We start from the raw sequence: 27942 nt of genomic DNA, 5'->3' as shown, positions 1-27942 counted from the left end.
GGGCCAAAAATTTTTGAAAATTTTTTTTTTACTATATAGAAATATTTAATATTTTAATAATTAGCCCTCAAAAATGGGACTTGGCCCCCCCCCCCCCCAACTATTTGAGTTGGTCCAATAATGTTCTTAAAAAAAATTGTCCAATTTGTCTAGTAGTTATAGAGAACATATTGTTTCTCAAATTCATTTTTTATGGTAAAATGTGTTCTCATATTTTTTAAAATTTTGGATCATTTATGTCTTTGAACACTTTATTAATTCAATTGAAATTTTTTTACTCACAATGGTAGACAATTTGGTAACTTATATTGAAAATGAAAATTGTAAAGATTTCACTATGGAAGATGGTGAAAGATTAATTTAATTCTATGAAACATTTAATTTTAAGGATTCATTATGAAAGACACTAATTTTTTGTGTGTGTGTATAGATACATGTGTTTGTGTATGTGTACAAAAGTTTGTTTAGACTAATAAATTAGCAACACAAATCGGCCTCCCCAATCAAAAATTTTTGGCTCCGCCCCTGTTGACTCTCTAACAAAATTTTATGTCTACAGAGTGGAATACGGGTTTTTAGTATCAAAAGAGTTGACTCTCATTTTTTATTACCACAATTAACAATTTCCAGGAAAGTGGTGAGCAAGATTTTTCTCAAGGCTTACTGTAAAATTTGATGTGGCTGTTCCAAGTGTACACAACAACAACAACAACAACCTGCCTCTTATCACTTTCATCATCCCACAAAACCCACATGGTATTCCTGAAAGAAAGAAAAAAATGGTGGAAGGAGTTCTTTTCAACCTTGCTGGGAAAGTCCTTGAAATGATGGGTCCCTTAACTCTCCAAGAGATCAACTTGGCGTATGGTGATGTCAAAACTGAGCTTGAAAACATAAAGAACACAGTTTCCATAATCCAAGCTGTGCTTCTAGATGCAGAAAAGCAGGGTTCTCATAACAACAAGGTCAAAGACTGGCTCAACAAGCTTAGAGATGTGTTACTTGATGCAGATGACGTGCTGGACGATTTATCCACTGAAGATTCGAGATACAAAATGATGACTGGAAATAAGATGACAAAGGATGTACGAATTTTCTTTTCCAGTTCAAACCAGCTTGCTTATAGTCTTAAGATTGGTCATAGAATAAAGGCAATTAGGGAGAGACTAGATGCCATTACAATAGATAAGGACTTCCAGTTTATTCAAAGCTCTATTGAGCCACAAGTCATGAATAGGGGGAGGGAAACTTATTCTTTTGTATTGGAAGAAAATGTGGTTGGGAGAGAGGATGATAAGAAAGAAATTATAAAACTTCTTTTGGATACCAACACTGTAGAGAATGTGTCAGTTATTCCAATAGTTGGGAGTGGAGGTTTAGGGAAAACTACACTAGCTCAACTCATATACAAAGATGAAAATGTCAAAAATAATTTTGAGCTAATGTTGTGGACTTGTGTCTCTGATAACTTTGTTGTAAAACGGATTGTGAAACAAATCTTAGAACGTTTTGGAGGCAAGAGGTATGAAGAAATTGAAAACCTTGATATTTTACAAAAACACCTTCAACGAAAACTTAATGGAAAAAAATATTTCGTTGTCTTAGATGATGTGTGGAATGAGGACAAAAATCAATGGATTCTTTTAAAAGATTTATTAATGGGTGGTGCAAGGGGGAGTAGGCTTGTGGTAACTACTCGCTCTATAAAGGTAGCTGAGATAATGGGCACGACTTCACCTCATGAACTTAAAGGCTTAGCTCCTGAAAAGGCTTGGTCATTGTTTGTAAAAATGGCATTTAAAGAGGGTAAAGAGCCAGAAACCAAACCTTAGTAGCCCTAGGAAAACAGATTGTGGGAAACTGCATTGGAGTGCCCCTCGCTATAAGAACAATAGGAAGCTTGTTGTATGGCAAAAGCTCTGAAATTGAGTGGCAATCTTTTTTAGATAATGAACTCTCAAAAATAGCTCAACAAGAAAATAACATTTCATTAACTCTTAAGTTGAGTTATGATCACCTTCCATCACACTTGAAGCAATATTTTGCTTATTGTAGATTGTTTCCAAAAGATCATAGAATTTATGTAAATACATTGATCTTTGGATAGCACAAGGTTTTATTGAGCTAGAAGGTCCAAGGCAGCATTTTGCGGATATTGGTAGAAAATACTTTATGGAATTACTTTGGAGTTCATTTTTTCAAGATGTAGAGAATGATGATTTGGGCAACATAAAATCAAGTAAAATGCATGATCTCATGCATGATCTTGCAAGTCTTATGTTTCAAATGGAATGTACCATATTAAATTCAAGTGGGAAAAATTTTATTGAAAAAGTTTGCCATGTATCAACTCCCAAGCTTAGTAAAAGGAAGATACGAACAATTCTTACGTCTTGCAGAGGGGAAAATTTCGGTAACTTTACTTGTAATGCACTCGTTTCAAAATTTAAGTATTTGCGTTCATTAGATTTGAGCAATTTAAGTCTACGTGTAGTGCCACATTCAATTGGAGAATTGAAACATTTACGATATCTTGATCTTTCTAAAAATAAATTAAATTTTCTCCCTAATACCATTACCAAGCTACTGCATTTGCAGACACTAAAACTTAATAGTTGTTACTCACTTATAGAATTACCCCGAGGCATTATAAAGTTGGTCAATCTTAGGCAACTAGACATTGCTTCTTGCTCGAATTTGACTCATATGCCCCTTGGACTTGGTCGTCTTAATTCTCTTGAGATACTAACAATGTTTGTGGTGAGGGAAGAACGTTTGAAGGGTAGCTCTTGTAGTTGGTATAAGAAAAAACAGGGTAGGACTAGTGGTGGGCTAAGTGAATTGAAGGAGCTGAGCAATCTGGGAGGAAGCCTTATGATCAGAAATTTGGGACATGAAAAAGATGACATAGTGGAATGTAAAGCCACAAACATGAAGGAGAAACAACATCTTCAAGAGCTGCATTTATGGTGGGATCGAGTATGGGATGATGGAGAAACCAAATTTTATGATGAAATGTCATTGGAAGGGCTCCAGCCACATCCAAATCTTCAAATGTTGTGGTTATCTTTATATATGGGTGTGAGAATTCCAAGTTGGGTCTCTTCGCTCACTAATCTTGTCAAATTGGTAGTATTTAATAATAAAAGATTGCAGCACCTCCCACCATTAAATCATCTCCCTTTTCTCAAGTCTATATGTCTTTAATTTATGGCAGCACTTGAATACATATCAGATGAAGACTGTGTTAGTCATGTGTTGAGTGGTTCCTCTTTTTCAAAAACACCATTCTTCCCATCCTTATCTCATCTTGAATTATGGAATTGCTCAAATTTGAAGGGGTGGTGGAGAATTCAGATGATGATGATGATAATCAACCAAACCATCTCTTACTTCCATCATTTCCTCCTTGTCTTTCTCAGTTAAAGATTGTCGGATGCTCTAACCTGACTTGCATGCCTCTGTTTCCATATCTCAAAGAAGATCTAAAAATGGTTAGAGTTAGTTCAAAGGTATTGCAACAGACAATGAAAATGAAAATGGGAGCAACCACGTCACCCTCCTCGTGCTACTTTCCTCTCTCTCAATTACAGTCTATGGAGTTATGTTCAGTCAAGGATTTAGAATCTTATCCAGAGGAGTGGCTGCAAAACCTCGATTCTCTCTGGAAACTCAAAATATACAACTGTGAAGAACTGGGTTCTCTCCCTTGGATGGCCAACCTCACATCACTACAACCACTTTCAATTCAGGGTTGTCTCAATCTTACTTCACTTCCTCAAGGGATTCGCAATACCACCTCTTTAAAGCAGTTAACAATTGAGAATTGTCCAATCTTATGGCGAAGATGCTTGAGGCCTACAGGTGAAGATTGGCCCATCATTTCTCATGTCCCACGCATGATCGTGGAATATGAGAAATAGCAAGAAGAAACAAATTCTCCAAGTAAGCATCTATCTATCTATCTATCCTTTAATCCCAAATTAAAATTCAGCTACTGGTTTTGAGGGTTTTGATATTCTAGACAACTTCTAAAAACCATTCAACTTCTTTCTTATGCTGAATTGAACCAATTTAAAACTCTCTTTCATTCAATTTGTTTTTCTTTTTCCTGTCTATAAAATGTTAATTAGACACCTGATTTCTCCAAAAAGTTATTTGAACAAGAAAAATTAGGATAAGATAATCCTTCCCTTGATTTTTTTTTTTTTTTTTAAATTGTAATGATTTATATCTTTGTACATAAGACCATGTTGATAATATGATGTCTGTATGGTTGCTTCTTAATAATTGCAGAAATAGAGTGGTTTTTAAAACACGTCGAGAGGACTGAATCTAGCAACTACCATTGCAAGAATTAGCTTATTTTGCAGGTATTTTGTTGGTTCTCTCTCTCTCTCTCTCTCTCTTGGGGGGTGGGGGTCTATATATCTACTAATATTAATTTTAATATTCGCATTTGAACTGTTGATCTATAGAAAATTCATACTTTTGTGCTGGGCTGTGTGAGATATTACTTTTAGGTGCAAGAGTTCTTATCTAATACTAGCTTAAAGATTACAAACTAAATTTGAATTTTTCTAAAATTTAAAATAACCATCTTTTTTCTTATGTTCTTTTACCCATTATTATATGGTAGGCTGTTACTGCTCAGAGAAGCTTCCAAATGTAGGAGCTTTTCATTTTCCAAAAGGTTGATAAGCCATAGGATTTTCTTCTTGACGTGACTGCAGTCTCTGTTCAAACATGAGGCAGCATTCTGCATGTTCTTTTGGCCATAGATGAATGGAATAGATGGAAGTCATGGAACCTTTCAGGCCAAAGAGAGTAAAAAGTGTAAAGATGGTAGAGCATGACAGCAAAAGAAGCAGTTCAGATAAACATCCCAAACTGGAATAATTCGTTGCAAAGCATAGCAATGGTAAACAAAGCTTAGCCTTTTAATTACTCTTACATTATGATGATTTCTGTACCAGAAGTCAGTGAATCATGTAGACAATATACTAAATACTGTATATATTTTCCAGGAATTCATTTAGATAGTAAAATAAATACAATATCCCCCACACTTATGTGTCCTTTTCTAGCGGTGGTAAGGCCACAAATTTAATAAATTAATGGTTTAATTGCCTAATTTTGAATATTTTGAGTTTTTGAGCATATCTAAGGACCATTACCTAACAATGGTCTCAACTAGATACGGTCCTAGGAGGGGGTGCCTTGACTAGGTGCTACCCTTTAGCACTGTCTCTTGTGTATACCTTTACTATACTAAATGATGCACTTTTTTCTTACAAAAATTTGCAGTTGTTCCACATTTTTTATAGTGTTGTATTGCTGTTTGAAGGAACTTATCAATTTTTTTCTTTATATATAAGCTTTTAATATGTTCTTATTGCACACTAGTAAATAACTAATGTCTTATGTAGTTATTGCAATAAGATAATTAGGGTGAATAATATCTTCAGTTTCTCAAATGTAGCTTGGAGAATTTGTTTAATTCAAAAGCATAAATGATATCGTGTCTAGTGTGTCTAGACATGCACAAATCCTTAGGTAGATTTAAATAAAATTTCCATCCTAAATACATTTCTGGTCTCTTGATTAAAAAAAAAAAAAAATCTAATCTCATTTGGAATGTGTTATAATTTTCAGACAACAGCTTTCAAATCTATCAATTTTCTTACCCTTTTCTCCCTCTTTTTACAAGTCAGGTTGGTAATGGCGTAATGCTCAAACCACAGGACTTTTGGAATTTTTATTTTCCCAGTAGTTGAATCTTGAATCTTTTGGATCTTGATACACCTTCTACTGTTGTAGCATCTGCCTCATCTCCATATATTTCAAAGGTAAGATATTCTTATCATTTTATTCTGCTTTTCCTCTTATTGTTGTCCTGCCAAAAGAAAAGTTGTTTCTCTGGTATACACATAATAAATACTTTGGTTGCTGTTGTGCCAATATTTTTTTACTTTGGTAGATGCTTCGTAACACTTTGATTAGGGTGTATGAATAATAATCGAGCCTCCAACTATACTACAAGAACTAGCATATAATGCAGGTGTGCCCCTTGTTATAAATAAGCTTTCAACAATGTGTATTAGAATCATAATTGTCGAAGTTTCAGACAAAATTTTAGAATAATATTTTTAGAGGTGCTATAAAAATTAAGCATTATCATGCAATAGATTGAGACATACATATCTCATTTTTTTTTTTTTTAAGACAATTTTTGTAACAAACTGTTTGGTTTGCTTGAAACATGTTCTATATGAAGGGTAAAGGCTGTGCATAAGTATGTATCTAAACCCAGATCATCTTATTTAAAATCATGAATATTTGGCATAATTTGTGAAAACGCTTACAAATTTTATTACTTGTTTTAGGTTGACAATTTGAAGTCCCAAGAAAATTAGTGATTGCTCCATTGAGATGGTTTTTGCCACAACAAAACTTTAGTAATTGCTGTAATCAGCAAACACTTACCTGAACTGGAAACTTTTTTACGCATGCATTGGATCCATTTTGTCTGGTCTAGGAAGTTTTCAGGTTAGAAGTGAAATAAAATATAGAAAAGAAAAATTAGGGATAGAATACTATTATTCTTAGCTTTGTGAACTAAAAATAAAAAATGAAGCATTTTCCCGCAAGGGACTAGGCTTGAAGAGTTAGAGATTATGTACTTGGTGAACTTCCACTCTACTGAAGTATCTTGTGTTTTTTTTTTTTTCACCTGAATTCTTGCATTAATTAGTAAAAATTTCAAATATGATATTGAGCTATTGTTTCCTCTATAGATGATGGTTCCATTAATCATGCAACCCGTCTCATAACTCCTTTTCAGTGAGAGGTGAGCTTGCATGTTTTTTTTAAGTCCTTTATATTTTTAGTATCTAAGATTTGCAATTTAGACTTTTTTAGTTACTATGTCTCCTTATGTTGTAAGATGAAGTTGCTTTCATGCATAACCATATCTGTTGGTATCCAAAGACAATAACATGTTTCTCACTCTCCTTTCTAATTTTGTTAGGGATATCAACCATTATATGGTCACACAATTCCCACTGAAGCTGACAAAGGGAAATTTAACCATGTTTGACTTAGATTTGCTCAAATTCGGCGACGTTTGGCCTAGATTCGGCAAGGTTTGGCTCAGATCTGCTTAAATCCGGCTGAATCTTTCTCTCCTCCACTAAGATCTGGCGAAGATCTACCACCCTCCACCATCCACCCACCACCCACCACCACTCCTTCATCAGTTTCAACCAAACTGACCGATCATCTGTCAGAGCCCGATCAATCTATTAATTTTCTTTTTGGTGTTCGTTTTTCAAATTCAATGAGCTTTTGCCTAAAATTTGTTCCGTCTAGTGAAGCATCTTGCCAACAGGTTTTCTTGCTTACGAATTAATATAATTAAAATAAAATGTTGCTTATATGTATAAACTGAATTAGGTACATTGCATGTGTTTGTCTTTGGGAGGCAAATCTGATACCTTTAGAATTGTGTGGTGTAAAGAAGTTCAAAATTCCAATTTTCAATTTGGTTTGATCAACTTTTTTGTCTTGAGATATCTCACTCCATCATTAGCCCCTTTTTTTGTGCCACAATACAATATGGACAGTCAAAAGATACTGATATTCAAGACAGTTCAATAAAGTATATTTCTCAACCAGAGGTTTGCATGCTACAAGGCATCTTTCAATGATAGTAGACACTCCTGAATTTCTAATGGGAGCATAGCATTGCTTATATCACAAAATGCTACCATACTGCTTCTTCATGTAGTAAATTTCACTCTAAGATGGAAAAAATTGGAGCCTGGACGGAAAGTGAAATCAATCCAAAACATCCTTTACAAACATGGAAAGAATTAGCGGTTGCTATGACCTCAATTAAGTTATTAACAAGTATAGTGAGAGAGAATCCCCTAGTCCATTCGTCACTTCAAATTAACTATTGGAAGGACTGTTAAAGGCAAACAGTGGGAGATTATTTTGAAGGTAGCAGCTCACAAAAATAGGAGGTCAAAGAGAAGTGGATATGCTTATGAAGCGAAGACTTTGGAAGGGAATGAGCTTTTCTCTGGTGGAGCTAGCTGTGGACGAAAGACTCAACAGCTTGCAATCCAAGATGCAGTGGGAGAAGCGATTTTGAAGGCTATGCAGACGGGATACAACAAGATTTTGGTTCTAAGCAACAACACCAGGCTTGTGCAGCTGTGCAACCAAGGAAAGGATCCAACTTGGACAGAGCAGAATTTTGTTGCAGACATGAATCAGCTCCAATAACAGGGTTTGACCACTCATTACTTGTTTGTACCCAAAGATATTATCTCACATATAATAGACTTAGCTGCTATAACTACTTGCTTCTCTGTTAGCCACTGTAGACTCAATCCGGACCATGTATAAGTCAGGTGGCCCTCTTTTGTACTATCTCTTTTTTTTTTTTTTTTTTTATCTAATGTTTATCTGGTATCAAAAAAAAGGCAAACAGTGAATCTTGGGGTGGTGTTCGTGTTCACTGTACAATCAATCTTTGTAAAGGTTTCGAAAATACCAATCGTAATGCACGTTGGTGCCAACACCATTATAGACGATCATATTCTAATATTTTTGAATGAGGTTAACTTCAATTGCACATAGATCATCATAGGTTTTATTGTAGTTCTTGATAACATATTCAGCCAAGGATATGTTGCCCCAATTATCCAATTAATGAACAATGGCTGGTTATTCTGATGAAATAACATGCATTGATTATCAAATAGTAGCTTTGCTATTGATGCCTTTCAAGTTGACTTAGCAAAAAAAATAAAAAAGCTTTTCCTATTGAGGACTACTTTTGTGCAATCACTGCATAATCCATTCTATGCTCCTAGCAGCTCTGAGAAAGTAAATTGTGTGGGCATGAGCTTTACCATATCTTTAAGACATGCTATCTCATTGAGCCATGAGACTCTTGTTGCTTTAATTCATCTCTTATTTCTAAAGCTTCATACTACATAATTGTAATGCTTAAATACGTATATAACATGATAGATCCAATGCTATAGAATTTTTGATTTTATAATTAATAATTGTTGATGGTCGTTTTCGCGACACATTTTCTACGAGTCCAATTTGGCCGAGTTTAATTTATTTTGGGCTTAATTCATGTATTATAATTTATTTCGTTCTTTTAAGCATGTCCTAGATCCATATGATATAAGGAGAAGTTGAGAGAGTGTGGTCTGGAGGGCATGAGTTAACTTTTCTTTGTGTCTTTTGCATGAGCCCAAGTCATGTGTGTTGTAAAGTGGGCTAGGGACATTTGCATCACCTAAGGCTCATGGAAAGGGTCTAATACCCGAAATTTTCACCCAATTAGAGGTTTCTAGCTCTTGCTACGTGTGGCTGAACATTCTGACCAACCTATTGTAGCCCCTAAAGCTTGGCTGGCACCCTTGGCTGAACTTGGCTGTTGGACACCACTAAGAACATCTTCCCAATGAATTGAAATGGTTGGGGAAGAACACCCAATCAAAATTGGTCAAAACATTTCCCTAATTGTGATTAAAGCATGTTATGGCTTTACTCAAGCAAAGGCTAACTAAAACATTACCCTTATTCAACATCTTGAAGGTCTAAAGTCTCAGCCATTAGCTAAAAACCAGTCATTAAACACACCCAGTACTTACTATAAACCCCCCTTCATCAGTTCAAAATGAATTAGCTACATTTTATCTTTAGAGTTGAAACTTTAGAGTAAAAAGCTCATTCAACCAACAAAGATTCTCACTATTCTAAAGCTTGGGGGGGGTTGGGGGGGTGGAAATACTATTATAGAGGAACTTTCCCTTTCCCTCTCACGAACTCACTCAATTGCCTCTTCTAGTTGTTTATGGGTCAAAGTTTTAGGCCTAAAGTTCTAAGTGTATTTTAGCATCTTTATTATTGTAGTTTCGATTTATTTCTTGTTAAATCACTCTTAGCCTTTATTCATAATACATTTGGAATTCTGAGCTTGACTAGCTACAAATAAGAAACTCAAGGGGAATTTAGAGATTCTCTAAAAAAAAAAAAAAAAGGGCACCGACCCCATTGGGCCCATTGCTCACACAAGTTTGGGCTGGGCCCCCTTTTTCACATACCCAGACTAAGTTCAAAACCAAAGGGTTTTTTCCAACTTCAAGCCCAAAAAACACTTCCGTTAGTCACCGTCATCCTCGCCGTAACGATAGACTTCAGTAGCACACTCTCCCTCTCCATAACGGAGAAAATTTTGGCGGTAAATAAGAGAGACAAAGAAACCAAAACAAAAGGAAAAAAAAAAACCAAACCTTCAAACCACCATGACGTGTCAGAACCCCATTGGGCAACTCATGCATGTATGAATGTCGGCCATGATGATGATGATGATAACTGATAAGCATCATCCATGTGTGGATTTTTTCCCGCGCGAGACCAACCCACACGAGAGGGTTTCCCCAATAAAAAAAACCCCTAAAATAGATGAGAGAGAAAGAAACGAAGAGAGAGAAAATTTAGAGGGAAAAAAAATAAAAATAAAAAAGATAGATAGGGTTCAGAGAGAACTGAAGAAAGAGAGTGTGTGCGAGAGAGAAACAGAAACCCAAAAATCCCTATTTCTGGTTTCGATCTGAACAAAAACGCCTTCGTATCTTCATTCTTCATACCTACAGTTTAGGTCAGAGAGATCCACCAGATCTATACCAAATTCGTAAGTTTTTTTTTTTTTTTTCAATTTTTTGTTCGTTAAAATCTCAGTCTTGTTAATACTATTTTTCTTCAATGTGATTTTTTTTTTAATAATTAGAAAGTATTTTCTTTGTTTTTTAAAATTTGCTTTATTTTTTTTTTTTTACATACTTTAACTTTTAATTTTAGAAATTCCGTAAATTTTTTTTTTTTTTTTTTTTGAATTTGGATGATGAGGTTTGGTTTTTAAGGGTTTTGTGGACTCAGAATATTGACTTTGGAAATTTAAGTTTTTAAGTGATATTAGCTTTTTCTTTTTCTTTTTTCTTTTTCTTTTTTTATAATTATTTGTGAAAGATTTGAAATTGGTGCGTTATTGTGATGGATTGAATCAGCTAGGGTTTGGATGAGTCCAGCTGCATTGGAGAAGATGGAAGATGCTAAGCCTTCGGAAGCAGCATCGGCCAACAATTCACAAACAGATAGCGCGGCGGCTACTGTCGACCCATCTGAAGCTCGATTCTCCGACTACTGCAAGGTTTTTTTTTTTTTTTTTTAATTTATTTATTCTCTTGTTCATTGTTATCAATGTTATATTTCATTGTATGCGTTTAAATTGAGGTTTGCGCGGTTCAATTCTTTATTTGTTTTTAGTTTTTACTGCTTGCTTTCCCTGGCATTACTCAGTTTTTATAAGCGAAAAGTGAGTTTTCTGTGAATTTAGGCTTGCAAGGTTTATTTTTCTCTTCATTCCTTGTTAGTAATGTTATATTTAAATTTGGGTTTGGCGGGTTGGTTCTATATTTTTATGTTATTAAAAAAAATGTGGGCTTTCTGTGAATTTAATATGGGTTTTGATGACAGAATGGAATGTCGTTGGATGAGAACACTTGCACACAAGCTATGAAGCTGTTGAAAGAAACCAAACACCTTTTACAGACTAATGTTTCAGCTTTTGGCAACGGAACGGTATGTGTTATTGGTTTGTATTGTCCCATAAATGTGAAGATAAGGTGAGGAAAGGTCTTTATGTGAACTAACAGAATTGTGTTTTGTCTGTACCAGGTTGATGAAGCAGAAAGGTTTTGGTTTGCTTTTATTCTGTTTTCTATTAAAAGGCTAAGTGAGAAGAAGCAAGGGTCTGATGATAATGGATATACGTTATGCCAGATATTGAGAGCTGCGAAGCTGAAGTATGTTTATTCAAATTTCCTTTATTTTGTGATCGATTGCTTTTTTGTGTTTCGGGGTCATCCTCATATTTTTGTTTTTCATAGCATTGTGGACTTCTTCAAGGAGCTTCCTCAGTTTGTTGTTAAGGCTGGTCCAACTTTGAGTAATATATATGGTGCAGATTGGGAGAACAGACTAGAGGTATTGGTGTGACAGTAATTTATGCCTATAATTAAAAAAATAGTGTAAATATGTGTCTGTTTATTTGGGCTTCTATTCATGGTTTTGTTTTCATTTTTATCCGATCAGGCAAAAGAGATGCAGGCCAATTTTGTGCACTTGAGTCTACTAAGCCAGTGCGTATCTTTTCTTTTGCATCTTTTATTTTAAGTAATGACTTTAGTATCTGCTGCATCATCAATTGACTTTTTGTTTAAGATTTTGCCTTCTCCATTGAGTACACCACATGTTTCTGTTTTAATCCCTTTCTTTTTGCTTGAGTTGGTTTTACTGTTTTATACTGTATGCAAGAAGGATGAGACCAGGATGCAATTTAATACAGCTACTTCCAGAAGCTCTTTTGTTAGTGGAGATCATGCAAATCTCTTTAGTTTTATTTGTGTATTTTAGTAGTCATGATGTGTGTGCTGAAGTATTGAGTGTCCATATTGAAATTAATGCTTTTGGTTGTAGTGCGCATTGATGATCTCCATTGTTTGCCATGGTAGATTGGGTTGGCAAACTGTGTTAAGGTGGCAATAGGTTGTGTAGGGCAGTGGTGGCCACATGGTGGTACTTGCTTGGTATATGGAGACAATTTTGTGTCAAAGATTGGATTTTGTAAAGCTTTTGACTTTTCTTTGAGCTCCACTAATTACTTTGGAGGAACTCAACAGCTCTAGTGATATTTTTTTATTCTTATATGTTAAAAGTATTATTCTATTTCTGTATCTGAATTTCACTGTGCATATGATGAAACTTTCTTATATTGCAATACACAACTGTGTTTTTCAGTACTTTCTCTCTTAATAATTTTTTGAGTTTGTGCAAGTGGCATAATTATCTTCACATTAATAATTCAAGGTCCTACAAACGTGCAATCCGGGAATTTTTCTTGACAACTGAAGCAAATGTTGATAAGCAGTCTGCTGTTGCTAGTGCATCTGGCTATGTCTCAGACTACCACCGTTTTGGATGGTTGCTTTTTCTGGCACTCCGTGTACATGCGTTCAGCCGTTTTAAGGACTTGGTGACTTGCATGAATGGTTTGGTTTCCATATTGGTAAGTCATTTTTCTGCTTTACTCAATTCCATTGCTTAGTAAAGTTTTGGGATGTTGTTCTGGTTAGGGGCATGAAATGTTATGTGTCTTATTTTAAATGTTGCTATTCTGAAGCTTAGGAGAGGACAGTCTCACTGTCGTTAGATTGTGTGGCAACATGAGCCAACGTCATAGATGGAGGATTAGAAAACAATTAAAGCTAAAGATTTTGTATATTGTACATTATGGTTGACAATTTGACTGTGTTGATAATAATTTTTGGCTATACTTTTTACCTTTTTAGAAGATTGTGTGGTAATGTAGAAACAGCATTTCCAATAAGAGTGTTTTCTTATTGCTTATTGAAATCTGTAACAGGCTATCTTAATTATTCATGTTCCTGTTCGCTTCAGAAATTTCAAATTTGATGATTCTCAACTATTTGGTAATTCCTCATTTATCCCTTTTAGCAGATTTTGTTAGATGATTTCTTCTTCTTTTTCAGAAGAGATGTCTATTTTTTACATGATTCGTGGCTATCTGATCCCTTATTTTCATTCTTCATCTGTGCTGATTGTGTTAATGTGTGGTTCAGTTAAGAAAGACGGCAAAGGTGTAGACATCCTCGCATCACTTTGCAACAAATATCAAACATCAGAAGATGAGTTGAGGAAAATAATGGAAAAGGCCAATAATTTAATAGCAGATATCTTGAGTAAAAAGCCTCAACCAGCATCTGAGTGTAGAATTGGAAACTTGGAGAATATCGACACAGGTACACACACACACATATATATTATAACTATTGATTTTATAATTTAGGAGACGCATCTGAAATTTTGATACCCATGCAGATGGTTTGACATATTTTGAAGATCTACTGGAGGACTCATCTTTGTCATCCAGTTTAGGTATTTTAGAAAAGGATTATGATGGTGCAATTCGCAGTAAGGCCGAACTGGATGAGAGGGTTTTCATTAATGATGAGGACAGCTTACTTGGTTCAGGGAGCTTGTCAGGAGGTTCTGTGAATATAAGTGGTGTGAAGGTATGTTTTCAATGAAGAATGCGTGTGCAAATGATGTCAATTTGAGTATTTGTGTGGAAGAAAATATGTTCAATATTGATGTTTATTATTTTGTTCAGAGGAAATTTGATTCGATAGCCTCACCTGCTAAGACAATTACAAGTCCACTCTCTCCTCAGCGCTCTCCTGCATCTCATGCAAATGGAAATATGGGGGTTTCTAATTCAAAGATGGTAGCTACGCCTGTAAGCACAGCAATGACAACTGCAAAGTGGCTTCGTACTGTCATTTCACCACTTCCACCAAAGCCCTCAGCAGAGCTGAAGCGTTTCCTGGCATCTTGTGATAGGGATTTAACTGAGGAAGTAGATACAAGGGCAAAAATAATATTGTTTGCTACATTTCCAAGTACTGCTCAGGGAGAACATTGTATGTCTACAAACCTGCAATCTGCAAATCTCATGGACAGCATCTGGGCAGAACAACGGAAATTTGAAGCACTCAAGTTATATTATAGGGTATTGGAAGCAATTTGTAGAGCAGAGGCCCAAATATTGCATGCAAGTAATTTGACAGCTCTATTGACTAACGAGAGGTTCCATAGATGTATGCTCGCCTGTTCTGCTGAACTAGTTCTGGCAACCCATAAGACTGTTACAATGTTGTTTCCTGCGGTGTTGGAGAGGACTGGCATTACAGCTTTTGATCTTAGCAAGGTTATCGAAAGTTTCATTAGACATGAGGAATCCCTCCCGAGAGAATTGAGGCGGCATCTGAATTCATTAGAAGAACGACTTTTGGAGAGTATGGTATGGGAAAAGGGGTCCTCCATGTATAATTCTTTGACAGTTGCAAGGCCTAACCTCTCCGCAGAAATAAACCGTCTTGGACTATTGTCAGAACCAATGCCACCTTTGGATGCAATTTGCATGCACATTAACATGAATTCTAAATTTATTTCTGGAGGGGTTCCTCCCTTCCCTTCTTTGCAGAAGCATGAGACTTCATCAGGTAATGGTTTCTTTACTCCTTTTTAAGTTTTGCAATATTTTTCTCAAAGTAACATAATATGCAATGCACAAGTTCTTAACATCAGAAAACTTGTACTGTGAAGGGATGATAACTCATCGTGGTGTATGAAAAGTAGTTGTTGCAAATGTAAGAGTTAAACTCATGGCATCTACCACAATGGTTATGCCTTACTATCAAGCTGAGACACATGGGGATGTGCAGAAGTAGTTGGAATAGCTTTATTTTGTTGAAATAAATTGTGATATCAATTTTATTAACGTCTTACTCTATTAGCTAATTATTATTCAGGTCAGAATGGGGATATCAGATCCCCAAAGAGATCATGCCCGGACTATCGAAGTGTATTAGTGGAGCGGAATTCCTTTACATCACCAGTCAAGGAACGCCTCCTGGCCTTCAGTAACCTTAAATCAAAGCCACCACCACCTCCTTTGCAGTCTGCGTTTGCTAGGTACTAATTAAGAGAGATGTATTCTCAGGAGGCAGGAAGTGGTGACTCTAATTTATTTGCATGATTTTATTTGTGGCTATTCTCTAACTAGGGTTCTACATTTGGATATTTATGTGTGCAGTCCAACACGGCCAAATCCAAGTGGTGGAGGGGAGACATGTGCAGAAACTGAAATCAATATATTCTTTAGCAAGGTATTAAGCACAATTCTGATGAAAATTATTGCTTTGTACACTAACTCAAGAGTCTAAGAGAACTTGCCAGATGGATGTATCATGAATATGGCTAAGGTTTTGGAGATAATTTGTCTCTCCGCCTTTCCTCCATGTTGTGTTGGGGACTCTGTGTGTGTGTGTGTTGGGGGGGGGGGGGGGGGTGTGGAGAGGGGATTTTACAAATGATATTTATTAGACCTTATGAGGTTAGCTATCCATTTGGTGGCATATTTTATCTGGCCAATAATTTTTTTAGCCATCCCATTTGAAGCTTTTCTGTGGAAAGATCAGAAGTCTTCCTGTAGATGACATGTAGATCAAACTGTGAGCCATCTGTCTGGTCTGTGGTGGAGGATTTTGGAGACAATCTAAAAGTGAATGTGTTCTGTAATACTTTTGTCCCTATGCTAATTTCTCTGTGTCTGCATTTAATTTTGCACTATTTTTATAAATTTACAAATGAAATATTATGGTAAACATCTGCTCCAGTCATTAATTGTACTTGTGGTGAGTTTGCTACGTGGCCTCACTTTCTGGACTTAGTTAGCAATCAATTCCTCTGCTGCTTTACTTTCTTTTTGGTTATGCATTAACAGTTAAATGTTGTGTACTTGTGCTTCTAGATTACTAAGTTGGCTGCTGTCAGAATCAATGGTATGGTCGAAAGGCTACAACAGTCTCAGCAGATTAGGGAGAATGTGTATTGTCTTTTTCAACAAATACTAAGTCAGCGGACATCTCTATTTTTTAACCATCACATTGACCAAATCATCCTTTGTTGTTTCTATGGAGTTGCAAAGGTTTGCTATGATGAACTCATGAGAGTTTTTGGACTTCTGTTCAATCATTCTCCTTTTATCTTACCCTTGACCTGTTTTTGCCTGCAGATATCTCAACTCAATCTGACCTTTAGGGAAATTATTTACAACTATAGGAAGCAACCGCAATGTAAACCTCAAGTTTTTCGCAGTGTCTTTGTTGATTGGTCATCTGCACGGCGCAATGGGGTATGTGGTCTAATCTCTAATCTCTACTCTTTAGTTGTCAGTTTTATAGATAAGTTTAACCACCTGAACCGTTTGGAAACAGAAAACAGGACCAGGTCACGTTGATATCATTACATTCTACAATGAAATTTTTATCCCCGCTGTAAAGCCTCTGCTGGTTGAGCTTGGCCCTGCTGGAGCAACTACAAAAACTAACCGAGTTCCTGAAGTCCACAATAATAATGATGGTATACTTTTGTTACAAATTTATATGTAATTGTTAAGCTCATTTTATTGCAAATGCCATCCTGCTTGTCATTGCCTGATATGCCTCTTTTGTCTTTCTTGGCTGATTAGCTCAATGTCCTGGATCGCCTAAAATATCTCCTTTTCCAAGTCTCCCTGATATGTCTCCGAAGAAAGTATCAGCTACACACAATGTGTACGTCTCTCCATTGCGATCATCCAAGGTACTTGTATGTTTCTTTAGGTGTTATTAGTAGGATATTTGCTCCTTTTCCTTCTTGATCAAATTTGTCGACCTCACATATTGATGAGTCACCTCTAGCAAAAGACAACAAGCATTTGGAGATGAGTTCATGTGCATCTTTCATCAGAGGGTTGACTATGCAATTCCGTTACATTTTCAGTTTGTTGGAACCTTGACACCCCCCCCCCCCCCCCCTCCCAAAAAGATGATTTTGTTTCACTTAATTTTGGTGTGAGAATTACCAATTGAATGGACATGAAATATATATATATATATATATATATTTCATAGTTAACTGTTAAGGGGGTGTGTAGATTTGTATGAATTCGGTGGTATGATTAGAAAGCAAATCAACTGCTTTTTTATGTAGAAATTTCCCTTAATTTAATATCTCATTGATGGGCAAATAAATTTGTAGGCTAGGCATGGAAATAAGTCTGTAGAACTTGTGTTTCTTACAATTTCCTTGGAACAAAAATTTTAAGCTCTACACAATGAATTCTTTATAGGAAGGAGTATGTTCAAAATGGTATTTTTGTGGAGGGTGTTGAGATTCCACTTCTTGGACTAAAGTTGGTGTTTTTGAGATCTTCAAACCAGAGTTTCCAGTGGATGTTGAGGGTCCTTTTAATAGAATTTGATCAATGTCCTCTCTCTCTCTCTCTCTCTCTCTCTCTCTCTACAATCTGAGATGATGATTTTCATGTCTTTTTTTATTTTTTAGTGTAGCATTTGACCTTCACCTATATTTTCTTCTTCCAAAAAAAATGTATTTATTAAAATAAAAAAGAAAGGTTATGTTGATGATGAAGCATCCATAATAAGGAATTGTTATGGGTGCTTGATGACATATTTGACCACCTAAATGCTGTGATGCATTTCTTGTTCTCATTCAACATTGAATGCTAACAGTGATAACTTATTTCCTTTGGATCAATATTATTTTTTAGCTTCCTCTGTTGATTGTGATGCTGATACTTTGACCAAACCCAAAAATATAAAATATAAAATGTTGGTGATAATAATGCAGTGACTGTGATCTCAAAGCAGACTTGAATCAAAAGAACTTGAATCAGCAAATACCCTGTTCTTAAATTAGGAGCTAAGCATCCTTGGACTAGTTATTGATTCCTTATGCTGAAAAAAAAAATTAATAAAAATTGAATTATGTCTGCAGATGGATGCTCTGATATCACATAGCTCGAAAAGCTATTATGCTTGCGTTGGAGAAAGTACTCATGCATATCAGAGCCCTTCAAAAGACCTGACTGCCATCAATAACCGCTTGAATGGGTATGCTTTTCTATATGCTTCAACTTCTAAGGTTTGAGGCTGTTTCCCCGTTATTGTACTATATTGACCATATCCTCATCTGAATTACTTCTTTCTTTAGTACCCGGAAGCTTAGAGGCACCCTAAACTTTGACGATGTTGACGTTGGCTTGGTTAGTGATTCTATGGTTGCCAACAGCCTCTACCTTCAAAATGGGAGTTGTGCATCCTCATCAGGTGCACCACTGAAATCTGAGCAACCTGACTCCTGATTCAATGGGCTACTGTCCTTTTTTGTAAATTCTTGTTCTTCTCTCATTTCTTCACTTATTTAATCTATACTTGTTTAGCTTATGATGGGGTGTTGTGTGAGCAGTGAGTTATTGTAGAATGGCTGCCACCACCCCCATGTGCTTATGTAAGTTAGGTATGGAGCTTGAAAAATGTAGTGGCTCTAATTGACTAATTTAATAAAATTTGTTTTCTGCTTATTGTGGTTGTAAGTATATTGTTAATCTTTCTCCTGTTAGTGCCTATTCCATATGGGATTTGGTGTGACATAATTTGTCCAGTCATTGTAAACAGCCAGACCCTAAAACCATGTTTGGGCTTACTTCTCTTCCCTGATTATCTTGGAGGTATAACCTATGTATGCACATACCAGCAGCTAAACCTTTCACATTATTCACATTATTTTTGCTGCCCCTTTACTCTCAGAGAAAAGCCGAATGGCACATTAATATGCACAGTTGCCTTGGCCTGTAGGCATCTTGTGGAACGGAACACCGCTCTCATGCCCTTCCCACCACCCCCCTTCCCATAAGAAAAAAGGGTTATAAACAAGAAGGTTTGAATTTTCAAATGATGAGCTAGCTTATAAGGTGTGCGTATCCAAGTACTCCCAGTCCTAGGGACCTTCAATCTTAAATTCATCCAAGTCCAAAATATAAAAAAGAAAACCAAGAGGATATTAAGTAGTGTTCAACATCATGAAAAACTCCATTGTTTCTCTTTTCAAATCATTCATAACACAAAAAAAGGGGAATGGAAGGGCACTAATTCTAGAATCCAAGTAAAATAGAGTTGGTTGGAAATTAGACTAATTTTTGATCAATTCTACTCTACTCCCTTTCTTCCTCTCTCTCTCCCTCGATCCAAACAAGTCGTAAAAGATTGAAATGATAGTGCTTCCTCAATCATGGGCTTGTTACCTAGTAATCCAGGCAAGAACCCACCCATAGTTAAAGAGATAACAGGCACTACTCAGGCAACAAAGTTAAGTCGAGAGCAGATCATTTGTTCTTTGTTGAGAATACCAATTCAACATGCATAAACTAATTACTGAGTGAGAAGATGGAAAATTTACATTCACAATGTAAATTGATAGAACAAATATCTTGTGATAAGAAAAAAAATAATTGCTTTAAATTGCGGTTGTTTCAGGCTTTCTATGAGTTCTCTAAGGCTGCCACTACTCACAAAGTTTAATCTACAGAACATTTCAGTGTTCAAGTTTGTGTGGTAAAAAATTATATATAAAAGATAAGTTTATTGATAGAATAATAACTAACATTCAATTTGAATGAAATTTAACATACGTTTTAAAGAGCATAAAAATATGCAATACAATGATTATATTTTCAAATTTTACATTTAATAAAAGAGATATAGAAAGAGTTTGAAGGGCTTTGGAGAGAAACCTTTTCCAGCAAAAAGTTTGAGTTAATGAAGATACACCGCTTTATAGATTATAACGAGATACTAAAACCAGCAAAAAGTTTGGGGCAGATGTAACTTGAAATAGAATCACCTATTTCTTCGTCTTATTTTTTTAAGGCTTCTACAAGTTTTTTTTAAAAATGGTATTTTTAACTTATCGAGTCCTTAGAGAGTATTATTATTCACTATCTAGAGATATGAAAGAAAACTGTAGTAGCGAAAATTTTAAAATAATTTATATTTGTAACTTTTAAGTTGGTAGTGTGCTAAACAATAAAAATCGAATTCCTTGTTTTATTTTTTTCCAACATAACAATAATTCAGAACCAGCACTACGTTAACTTTCATGTAAAATCCAAAAGGTTACCATTGTTGAAAGAAAGCACTAAAGGGGAAACAAACAATTTAGAACAGTGAACAGATGGGACAACAAAGACAAGTCAGCAATAGGAATCTAAAAGCAAACAAGTGACATGCAGCAAACCAGGCCAAGCAGATGATCTACTGATTCCCATTAGAAAATGCATTAAGATAAGTGTCCCTACCTCTCAAATTATTTAAGATAACTTAGCATGCCTGAGCATGTAAAAGCACCATCCTAACTACCCATTTCTCACCATTCCCAATTGTTGTCCAGTCAACGATAAGTCAGCTTTACAGGTTGGAGCTCCCATTTCTTAAAGGACTACTTTGGTGTTTAGCAGAGACACACTATTAAGCAGATGAGCCAACTATTTATATGGTATTCTGTATGAAGCAAAAAACCTCACCAAGCAGCAAGGCATAAGCTTCTACTAGGAGACAACCCACTACCTTGTCCCTTCTTTTTTTTCATTTTTTTACGTTTAGAAAACTTAGGATACGACCATGAGAGATTGAGAGAGATATCTTCTCGTACTCCTGGTCAGGGAGAAACCCATTCGAAGTAATGGCAGAGGGCTCCTCTAGTGACAGTCCAGTTCCCGCATCCAAAGAAAATGCACCCTTGCTTTGGCCCTGGCTTCTTGATTGTCGCTCTGCTGCTCTTCACCCCACAGTAACAATAAGGGTGATGCTGGAAAATAGGAATCTGCATGTCTTTCGGTTTTTGGGGTTGATTAGGGGAAAAGGACACTTGGTCTGGGGACTGCTTCCACATCAATGAATGATCAGTTGTCTGCCACATTAGAGAGTTTGTAATGGAGAATTTGAATCCCTTGCGCATTAGAAGCACAAGTAGGCGAGCAGTGTTTCTGGCATCATCCAGGCCACAGTGAGCACGGCCCTGCCATACCAATCCTGCCATCTCAACTGCCTCCTTAAGATTGCACCTCACACCACCAAAAACCTCATGGAAAGGAACCTTCAAGTTGATCCATCTACGAAAACAACACCAACAGAGAAACTGAATCACAAGATATCCACATGCCAAGAGTTCAAATTAATGATATTTACTTATCTGCATAAATATTTACCGGTTAAAATAAGGAGGCTTCCTAATCTTCTTGAATCGACACTCAGATTCCAGCATCACCCGACAATCCCAATTCGACCATGTCACCACAGCAAAATTGGTGTTCTTTATCCCCTTCTCCTCAAGCCATTTATCATGCCTAAGGAGAGCCTCACTCAGAGTAACACCTCTGTCCACCTGGCACCAGACAATAAAGTAAGAACAACGTTAAAATTTAAAAAGGCAAACAGGTAAGATGACAGAATATTCAAAGAAAGAAAAAGATTTAGAAGACAGAAAATATGAGAAGTCTGGTCATGGCACAGTTTAGTAAATATATTATAGAAATACAGAATTTTTTTTTTTTTTTTTTTTGATAAGCTATAGAAATCCAGTATTTTTCTTGTACAAGTTTCTATTTCTTCTATCATTTAATCACATATTCCATCAGTTTCAGGCAGCAGCATCCAGATACTTTTACCTATTAATCATCAAGTCATCTAAAATCACATCATCTTTTTTGAGATGGAAGGAGTAGTAATAGAAAAAATCCATGATAGCAATTACCATGTACAGTGACACCCAACATCAACATACATTAAAGTTGGAGAATATTTTTCACGATGAACAGCTGATATTCCACTTATATCAATGTAAAGTTGCACACAAATCTAAGACCATGATCCAACAAAGCACATATCAGCATGGTCAACTTCAGAATCCATGCATAAAAATTCTTCTCTCTTTTAGGGAAAAAAAAAAAATATATATATATATATATATAGATTTTAATATATATATAAAAAAAAAAATATAATGACCTAGATTATGATTGGAAAAAAGACCAAAACCTAATGCTGTTACCAATATAGGCTGCATACAGTCCTACTGACATTTCCCCCAAAGTTCCAAAGACAGTAAATAGGCTGGTGTGATGGTGGATGGGGATCTAAAACATAAATTAGCACTTCATCGAGGAAATATTTTCCTCAGAACTCTTAGCAATGTTTAACCATCTGTCAAATCTCCAGATACTAAAATCCACAAATCAAAGACAAACACATAGCTACACCAGTCTGAAGTTAAACTTTCTACATAAAGTAAGAACCAAACTACCATTGACAATATCAATTATTGCTAATGTCACAAAATATTTCTCAATGCCCTAATTAGAAACTAGAAATTTTATGAGACACTAAACTATAATAAAAAAAGGTTCTCCAAAGATAAGCATATGCTTGTCTATTCAGTTAATTCATCACAAGTCTAAGAAAAGAAGTTGGAGTTCACTTCTTGAGCGAGTTCAGAACAAACCTGAAATTGCTGAATACCAGTAAGATCCTTGCAAAAATCACTCAGGTGCTGATTGCAAGTTGGCCGCACATATGTCTGAAAATTTGATTCCAGCTGGCCAGTCACACTGCTCACAATGACAGACGGAAACTCTATTATCTCTTGTGGATGGGGATTTCTATCCTTGTCACAAGTAGCCTCAAAGTCTATGACCACAAAATACTGAAAATCTTGAAATTGGAAATCATAGGGGTGACCTTGAGCAATCATATTAATTGGAACATATGGGAACTGATTCTCCACAGTAAATGGGTAAAACTGGCTCTCAAATGCATTGATTTGGCATTGTGGCACCTTGTGAGAGTCAAATTGGAAGGTCGACCAGGTACCAAAATCATGTTGATAGGTAGGTTTGCTGTAATAATCATTAGGTGGCTCAAGAAACCCACCACCCAATGGGCGGTCTGGATCAACATCCACACCTTGGTGAGTACTTATTTCATTTTTAAGCTGTGTAAAGCTGTCTATAGAATTCCCATTACAACGCGGGTTGTAAGGAATTCCCTGGCTCTGGAGGCATTTTACGGATGCCTCAGAGTTCCTTTGCATAGTTTCTGTGGTAAGAATGAAGAAGCAGAAAACAATTTATTAGGATATAGAATATCATTAGCATCAACCATAAATAAGCCCCCTTTTATTTTACAGCTAATTAAATAAAAAATACCAACTCAAGTTTTTCCTATAAGAAGAATTGGACAAAGCACAAAAGAGAAATTCATGGATTTATTAGATGTCAACGTCTCATTAATAATGCTTTAAAAGGATGTAGTTTTTGGAAAGTGATAAATAAGTTAAAAAGGAGGCTTTTGGTTATAAATTACAAGACAAAAAACAGAACTTTCCATGCAATCAATGGACATTTATTTTTTCCATTTTTGCCAGATTTTATTGATTATTTGCATTTTTAACATTCTCTTTAGTTGATTTTTTTCTCTCATGTTCTTCTTGTCCACTCTTTTTTATTGGAAATTTACACAAGTACCTAGTGGATTATGAATCCATGAGCTCAATGGAATACTTGAGTTCCACATCCTCATCTCCATCACTGTTTTCTTTTTTATGACATGGAACCTCACCAAGGTAGGGCCTTTTGGACCCACTCTGGAGAGTAAACCACAGATATACAACCCCACCCCCATCTTCATCAATAAATTTATAATCAAACAAAAGAAAAAACATGCAAGAAAACATTTTTTTTTTTTTTTTGAAAAAAAAAGAAAAAGAAAAAGTAATCTATAAAGCAAATGCTTTTAATGGAAATTCTCAAGAAAGCTCCAAAAGGAATTTCTTGCTCAAAATTTGACACAGACTGGATTGGTCAATCAACTAAATTAAACTCAACAGATCACTGTCATCTTCTTCTTCTTCCTTTGTTTATATTTATATTTTATTTTATTTTTTATAACTTAAACTCATCAAAGCAAAATCATCTGGCTGGATTGCTAAGGACAAAAATGACAGAGCAGGGTCCACTTTTTTCTCTTGCTATTTTTAATTTTATTTTTTGCTAAATATGTGCTTCCAATCAACTAATGAAGAGTATATATATGGGAAGGATTAGAATGAAAAGTCATGCTCAACCTTATACACAGAGAAAAAGAGAAATAAAGACCCTCAAGACATTAGGTTAAGAAGCGCACAAACAGAAGAAACAAGGCACCATCGGACCATACGCTAAGAGGAACCTCAACCGAAATTGGTAGAGTTCCAAGACCACCTAAAGAGACCCTTTTGTTTGCTTGAGAACTCAAAGCAGGCCAATATGAGTAATTGTAGGAAATTAACATACTAAGTTAACATCTTCAAAATCAAACTTATATCATCTGCTACCACATGCAGTAGAGTAGCTATCATGGCTGTATATGTAGATATAAATTGCACTACAAAACTATGTTTTTGACTCAAGCAAACATTCAGACTGCCCAAGGAAATTCTAACTTGGGTTAGGATCTACTAAGAACTTCATTGAAGCAAGTCTAGGACAAATACAGAAAACTTCATTAACACCTTAATTCATTTACACTTCAAGTTCATTGTTCAACTAAATTTATTCAATCACACTTCGATTTTAAGACACCATCACTCCACTACAATTACAAATATCCATCATACAAATGCCAAGGGGAAAACATGAAACAAAAGGCTTCTTAAGAACATCTAAGCTAAAAGTTGTTGATAGGTTTCACAAAACCAAACTGTTTGATAGAATGCTCGGCTTCAGAATTTCCCCAGCCATGGCATACACCCCGGCTCAACTGGTCAATTGGGTTTGATTCTCACTCTAATTTCACATTCTAGAAACAAAAAGATAACCAAGAATGAAACTTTCTATCAAATAGCTCCCACGTGTAAATTCACACACTCAACCACTACCTTGTAAGTTGCAAATTCAAACCCGAAAACGACTCGAATTTACTCAAAACACCTCGAAATTCAAAACCCAGATCACAATTATTTCTCACATCCCCACCAATCACTCACTACTACCAATTATCATTATCCCAACACTGCCACTGACACCAATTCCTCCTTTTCCTCGAACAAACACTAATTCTCAAAATAAAAATTTCATCTTTCATTCCTTAAAAGTTTCATTCTACACACCACCATACAATAACATAATCAAACCAATCAAAGAGTCAGAATTACACTGACACAAGGAGAATTCAGAGCAGTAACCGTCAGATCAAAAAACAAAAATGAATTCAACAAACAAAAAATTTGGTACCTTTGGTTTCAAGGGCCATCATGATCTTGTGTATAGTTGAGATCCCCCGGCAAGTACATCAGATCTTTCTCTACAAATTCCCACCTTCACACACCACCATAATTTTTCACAAAAATTAAAACTTTATTAATCTCACACACACACACACATATACACACATACACACGTATATATACACAATATATACATATATATAAATATACACACAAAGAATCAAAAAAAAAAATTTTGAGAGAGAGAGAGAGAAAGAAAACCTGTTCTCTTTGAGGAAGAGAGAGAGAATGAGAGCGAGAAGAGAAGAGAGTAAGTTGAGCTAATAAGAAGTTTTTTTTTTTTTTTTTTTTAATTTTTTAATAAGTTTTTTTTTTGGTAGTGTTTTTTTATATAATAGGTAGTGGAATTAGTTATATAAGGAAAGTGTGTATTGGTGAATAGATTGGGGCCCACGCAACGTCAGTAAGAAACGTAGTACTTTAAACTATAAAACTACTCTCTATCTCTCTCTCTCTCTCTTTTGTTGTTGTAACTGGTTTTTGTGGGAAGAGAGGACACGTGTTGCGCATTCAGTGGGTGGTTACGCTGGCGCGGGCTTTAAGATATTTTATAAAAGATACGAGGTTTGATGGGATCTTGGCCGTTGGTTTCTGTGTTTGGTTCTTGGGTTTTTTTTTTGGGTGTGGCGGTGGAAGTGTGTCAGTTAGTTTTTGACCGTACGATTGTGTTGTTGTATCTGTGGGGTCTACAAGTGTTGTTGGTATATGGTCGGACTTAGGTGATTTTAAAAATAAATAAATAAAAAATAATTTTCCGTGTGTGTGAATGTTAATGTTAATATTTATCATGTCTACGGTTGATATACATCATTATGAAATAAAAAAATTTAAACAATAGAGTTTGTGAAAAAAAATACTACTAGATTCCATTTACTAAGAATTTAATTAAAGTAATTATTCATTACGACTAGTTTATTTAAATTTTGGTAAAATAAGAGGTGAGTTTGAAATAGTTTAACCCGTAAAGTTTATTTTTGACAAACATGAGATCTGAGGTTTGTACTCAGTTTATATAAAAAATTAATGGATTCTTTAAAAAATAAAAAATTAATTAGTGTAATAAGCTAAATACGAGTAGTTATTATAGAGTTGATATCACAATGCATTTCAATTTACCAAGGAAAAAAAAAGTAAATGAATATGTCTATGAGTGTTTTATTTTGTGTGTGTAGTGTATGTATGAGTCTTCTTTTTCCTCTCATGAAGTATTAGTAGTTTTGTTATCTTATATATAAAGGAGTGGTGTCCCAAATTTTTTACTAACTTTCGTTCATTGCCTATGAGATACCCAGAAAAATGATGAATAATATGGTGGATGTAACTTAAAATAGATTAATTGATTTGGATAGGGTTGTCAAAAAAAAAAACCTTCCAATGATGGTGTGTTCAGGTAGCAAGATTTTGGCAAGTGAATTTGAATTAGGATGATTAAAATTCAGATACCTTTTTTTGGGTAGTTTTTAAAAAAAATCAAAGATTTGGATTTAGCCAAATCCACCAAAGATCTTAAACTTTGAAGTATTTTGATATAAAATAACGTCTAACTTCATAGTTTAGATATTTTTAGCCATACCTCAATAGATTTCAAATTTTATAATTTAAAATAGTCATAGGTGTGAAACACATCCAGATAATAAATTTATAAATTTAGAATTGAGAAATTTCAAATCCAATAAAGATTTTTAAATTTTATAAATTTTAGACCTCCTAGTGTTTCTAACAAAGAGGTATAAGGTTGAATTCACTTGAAATATATCAAAGTGACATAAACAAAACAATTTTTTTTTTTTTAATAGAACCATTTGAAAATTTCATACCAATATATAGATACATACATACATACACACACATATATATATAAATAAATTTTTTTTTTGACATTGTTGACTTCTTTTAATGTTGTGGCATAAATTTTGAAATCTCACATTTGTCCAAATCATCGTTATAATTGTATATATTTTTTAATTTTCTTTTTAGTATTACTTATAATTTTAGAATATGTTAATATAAATTAATCAAACATCTTCCACAAAAATTAAATTAAAA

General features: G+C 35.1%; 3 protein-coding genes and 1 long non-coding RNA gene across 8 annotated transcripts; 3 read left to right on the top strand and 1 right to left on the bottom strand.

The window, feature by feature from the left end:
- The first annotated feature begins 779 nt into the window (after nt 1–779).
- LOC115984818 (putative disease resistance protein RGA1) lies at nt 780–1832 on the top strand. The gene has a single exon (XM_031107817.1). It carries the CDS (start codon nt 780–782, stop codon nt 1830–1832), a length of 1053 nt encoding a protein of 350 aa, XP_030963677.1.
- Nucleotides 1833–2769: 937 nt separating this feature from the next.
- LOC115984254 lies at nt 2770–7380 on the top strand. The gene is made up of 9 exons (XR_004090451.1): nt 2770–3945; nt 4297–4373; nt 4640–4921; nt 5715–5849; nt 5981–6061; nt 6278–6295; nt 6387–6458; nt 6798–6850; nt 7031–7380. It is a non-coding gene; the product is annotated as an uncharacterized LOC115984254 (long non-coding RNA).
- Nucleotides 7381–10466: 3086 nt separating this feature from the next.
- LOC115986789 (retinoblastoma-related protein-like) lies at nt 10467–19164 on the top strand. 5 transcript variants are annotated; one of them, XM_031110100.1, is made up of 19 exons: nt 10474–10726; nt 11100–11242; nt 11569–11673; nt 11770–11897; nt 11982–12078; nt 12187–12233; nt 12961–13159; nt 13517–13583; nt 13734–13913; nt 13993–14186; nt 14285–15176; nt 15471–15648; nt 15770–15842; nt 16487–16663; nt 16751–16870; nt 16953–17097; nt 17207–17319; nt 18517–18632; nt 18733–19164. In XM_031110100.1, the coding sequence occupies exons 2-19, from the start codon at nt 11111–11113 to the stop codon at nt 18881–18883; spliced, it is 3114 nt and encodes a 1037-aa protein (XP_030965960.1). In that variant the 5' UTR covers nt 10474–10726; nt 11100–11110; the 3' UTR covers nt 18884–19164. The 5 variants fall into 5 exon arrangements, with proteins under 5 accessions (XP_030965959.1, XP_030965957.1, XP_030965956.1 ...); XM_031110101.1 differs by having other exon boundaries at nt 10475–10726; nt 15486–15648; XM_031110099.1 differs by having other exon boundaries at nt 10467–10726; nt 11090–11242; nt 11770–12078; nt 15486–15648.
- A 1640-nt stretch (nt 19165–20804) lies between these two features.
- Nucleotides 20805–26185, bottom strand: LOC115986998 (ERI1 exoribonuclease 2-like). Its single transcript, XM_031110435.1, has 5 exons — nt 26098–26185; nt 25844–25927; nt 23077–23669; nt 21785–21960; nt 20805–21688 (listed from the first exon to the last, which is right to left on the bottom strand). The coding sequence occupies exons 2-5, from the start codon at nt 25863–25865 to the stop codon at nt 21235–21237; spliced, it is 1245 nt and encodes a 414-aa protein (XP_030966295.1). The 5' UTR covers nt 25866–25927; nt 26098–26185; the 3' UTR covers nt 20805–21234.
- Nucleotides 26186–27942: the final 1757 nt, after the last annotated feature.

Source organism: Quercus lobata, chromosome 4 (assembly GCF_001633185.2).
Source record: "Quercus lobata isolate SW786 chromosome 4, ValleyOak3.0 Primary Assembly, whole genome shotgun sequence".
NCBI classification, from domain to species: Eukaryota; Viridiplantae; Streptophyta; class Magnoliopsida; order Fagales; family Fagaceae; genus Quercus; species Quercus lobata.
Note: the sequence above shows the minus strand (reverse complement) of the source record. Positions and strands in the feature narration are given on the sequence as shown.

Bases quoted from the DNA above. Each gene is read 5' to 3' on its own strand.
- LOC115984818 (XM_031107817.1), top strand. From the start codon at position 780: ATGGTGGAAGGAGTTCTTTTCAACCTTGCTGGGAAAGTCCTTGAAATG.
- LOC115986789 (XM_031110099.1), top strand. From the start codon at position 11,111: ATGAGTCCAGCTGCATTGGAGAAGATGGAAGATGCTAAGCCTTCGGAA. The intron at 13,584-13,733 runs GTAATTCCTCAT...TGTGTGGTTCAG, and splicing joins TGATGATTCTCAACTATTTG to TTAAGAAAGACGGCAAAGGT. The intron at 15,177-15,485 runs GTAATGGTTTCT...ATTATTATTCAG, and splicing joins GAAGCATGAGACTTCATCAG to GTCAGAATGGGGATATCAGA.
- LOC115986998 (XM_031110435.1), bottom strand. From the start codon at position 25,865: ATGATGGCCCTTGAAACCAAAG. The intron at 23,670-25,843 runs GTACCAAATTTT...TTCTTACCACAG, and splicing joins GATGGCCCTTGAAACCAAAG to AAACTATGCAAAGGAACTCT. The intron at 21,689-21,784 runs GTAAATATTTAT...TTGTTTTCGTAG, and splicing joins AAGCCTCCTTATTTTAACCG to ATGGATCAACTTGAAGGTTC.